The sequence below is a fragment of the Oxyura jamaicensis genome, unplaced genomic scaffold (genome assembly GCF_011077185.1).
Source record: "Oxyura jamaicensis isolate SHBP4307 breed ruddy duck unplaced genomic scaffold, BPBGC_Ojam_1.0 oxyUn_random_OJ62178, whole genome shotgun sequence".
NCBI lineage: Eukaryota > Metazoa > Chordata > Aves > Anseriformes > Anatidae > Oxyura > Oxyura jamaicensis.
This window is the reverse complement of record NW_023307391.1, coordinates 481-2,841: the sequence shown is the minus strand read 5'-3', so window position 1 is coordinate 2,841 and position 2,361 is coordinate 481. Positions and strand designations below refer to the sequence as shown.

The window sequence follows — 2,361 nt, the reverse complement described above, 5'->3', positions numbered from 1 at the left end:
GCCGTCGGGGATGTTTTGTGGACGTTTTGGGGCCGTTTTAGGGCCGTCGGGGATGTTTTGGGGACGTTTTGGGGCCGTTTTGGGGCCGTCAGGGATGTTTTGGGGACGTTTTGGGGCCGTCGGGGATGTTTTGGGGACGTTTTGTGGACGTTTTGGGGCCATCGGGGATGTTTTTGTGGATGTTTTGTGGATGTTTTGTGGCCGTCGGGGATGTTTTGGGGATGTTTGCGGACATTTTGGGGCCGTCGGGGATGTTTTGTGGACGTTTTGTGGACGTTTTGGGGCCATTGGGGATGTTTTGTGGACGTTTTGTGGACATTTTGGGGCCGTCGGGGATGTTTTGGGGACGCTTTGTGGACATTTTGGGGCCGTCGGGGATGTTTTGTGGACGTTTTGGGGCCGTTTTAGGGCCGTTGTGCTCACCAGACGTCATCGACCAGCAGGACGGAGCCGTCGGGCATGACGGGCAGGTAGCTGGCGTTGAAGTTGGGCAGGATGCGGACGTCCCGCAGCGAGATCTCCTCCTGCGAGCACCCGTTCAGCACTGCGGGCACGGGGCTTCGTTGGGACCTGGCCCCATCCCAACAGTCCCCGTCCCCATCCCAAAGGTCCCTTGCCCCAGTCCCATTCACCCTGGGGTCCCTGTCCCCATCCCAAAGGTCCCCATCCTTGTCCCAAAGGCCCCTGCCCCCATCCCAAAGGTCCCTGTCTCCGTCCCAAAGGTCCCTGTCCCCGTCCCATTCACCCTGGGGTCCCTGTCCCCATCCCAAAGGTCCCCATCCTTGTCCCAAAGGCCCCTGGCCCCGTCCCAAAGGTCCCTGGCCCCGTCCCAAAGGTCCCCATCCTTGTCCCAAAGGCTCCTGTCCTCGTCCCAGTGGCCCCTGCCCCCAATCCCATTCACCTTGGGGTCCCTGTCCCCATCCCATTCACCCTGGGGTCCCTGTCCCCATCCCATTCACCCTGGGGTCCCTGTCCCCATCCCAGCTGTCCCCATTTACGTCCCCATAATGATCCCATTTACGTCCCCTTGTCCCTGCGGTGTCCCCATAATGTCCCCATTTATGTCACCATAGTGTCCCCCTGTCCCCATTTATGCCACCCTGTCCCCACTTCTGTCCCCATAACGTCCCCATCACGTCCCCTCACCTTTCAGCACTGTCAGCTCTTTGATGCTCTGTCCCCATTTATGTCCCCATAATGTCCCCATAGCATCCCCCCGGTCCCCACCCCCAGTCCCCTCAATGTCCCCACGATGTCCCCTCGCCTTTCAACACCGTCAGCTCCTTGTCACCCTGTTCCCATTTATGTCCCCATTTACATCCCCCTGGCCCCATTTATGTCCCCCTGACCCCATAGTGGCCCCAAAATGTCCCCATAGTGTCCCCCCGTCCCCGTGGTGTCCCCATAATGTCCCCACAATGTCCCCTTAACGTCCCCTCACCTTTCAACACCGTCCCCATAACGTTGATGCCCCATCCCCACGGCGTTTTTCTGTCCCCATAATGTCCCCATAGTGTCCCCCTGTCCCCATAACGTCCTCACAGCTCCCCCCCCATCCCCGTGGTGTCCCCATCGTGTCCCCGCGATGTCCCCTCACCTTTCAGCACCGTCAGGTACTTGCCGGACACGGTCAGCTGGCGGCAGCGCACCACGGGCGGCGGCAGCACGGTCAGCAGGGTGCTCACTGCGGGGACACGCGGTGAGGGGACACCCGGGGGACCCCGGGGGACCTCGGGGGACAGGAGGGGACAGGAGGGGACCTTACCCTGTGCCTTGAAGGCGCCCTGCTCCTGGCGGAAGACGTGTGCGGGCGCGCGGCTCTGCAGCAGCCCCAGGTAGCCGCCGCCCTCCTGCAGCTCGGCCGGCTCCGTGTCCCTCTTCCACACCGTCACCACGATCTGGGGACAACGGGGACGCTGGGGACACCGGGGACGGCCACCCCAGGTGGCCCAGCCCCCGAATCCCGCTGCGGGGTCGGGGGGCCCGGTGCGGGCTCTGCAGCCCCAAAGTGGTGGCGAGGTGGGGGCTGGGGTGTCCCCGCCATGTCCCTGAGGTCCCCGTGACATCCCCCAAATCCCCATGATGTCCCCAAGGTCCCCACGATGTCCCCAAAGTCTGTCCTGATCCTCAAGGTCCCCATGCTGTCCCCCAAAGTCCCCTGCCACCCCCAAGGTCCTCACGTTGTTCCCGATGTCCCCAAGGACCCCACGATGTCCCCAAGGTCCTCGCACAGCCCCCAAGATCCCTACAATGTTCCTGAGGTCCCCACAATGTCCCCAAGGTCTCCACACCATCCCTTTGTCCCCAAGGTCCCTACAGTGTCCCTGAGGCCCCTGCGCTGTCCCCAAGTCCCCAAAGGGT

General features: G+C 62.6%; 1 protein-coding gene across 1 annotated transcript; it reads right to left on the bottom strand.

Moving 5' to 3' along the window:
• Positions 1–392: 392 nt before the first annotated feature.
• On the bottom strand, positions 393–2,066 carry MAP11 (microtubule associated protein 11). The gene is made up of 3 exons (XM_035313614.1): positions 1,766–2,066; positions 1,598–1,684; positions 393–544 (listed from the first exon to the last, which is right to left on the bottom strand). Exons 1-3 carry the CDS (start codon positions 2,064–2,066, stop codon positions 420–422), a joined length of 513 nt encoding a protein of 170 aa, XP_035169505.1. The 3' UTR covers positions 393–419.
• Positions 2,067–2,361: the final 295 nt, after the last annotated feature.

What these genes read in the sequence shown, in the direction of transcription:
- MAP11 (XM_035313614.1), bottom strand. Translation starts at nt 2,066, where the DNA reads ATGTCACGGGGACCTCAGGGACATGGCGGGGACACCCCAGCCCCCACC. An exon ending in GGGCGCCTTCAAGGCACAGG is followed by an intron (nt 1,685 to 1,765) that starts GTAAGGTCCCCT and finishes GTGTCCCCGCAG; the next exon opens with TGAGCACCCTGCTGACCGTG. An exon ending in GTACCTGACGGTGCTGAAAG is followed by an intron (nt 545 to 1,597) that starts GTGAGGGGACAT and finishes CCGTGCCCGCAG; the next exon opens with TGCTGAACGGGTGCTCGCAG.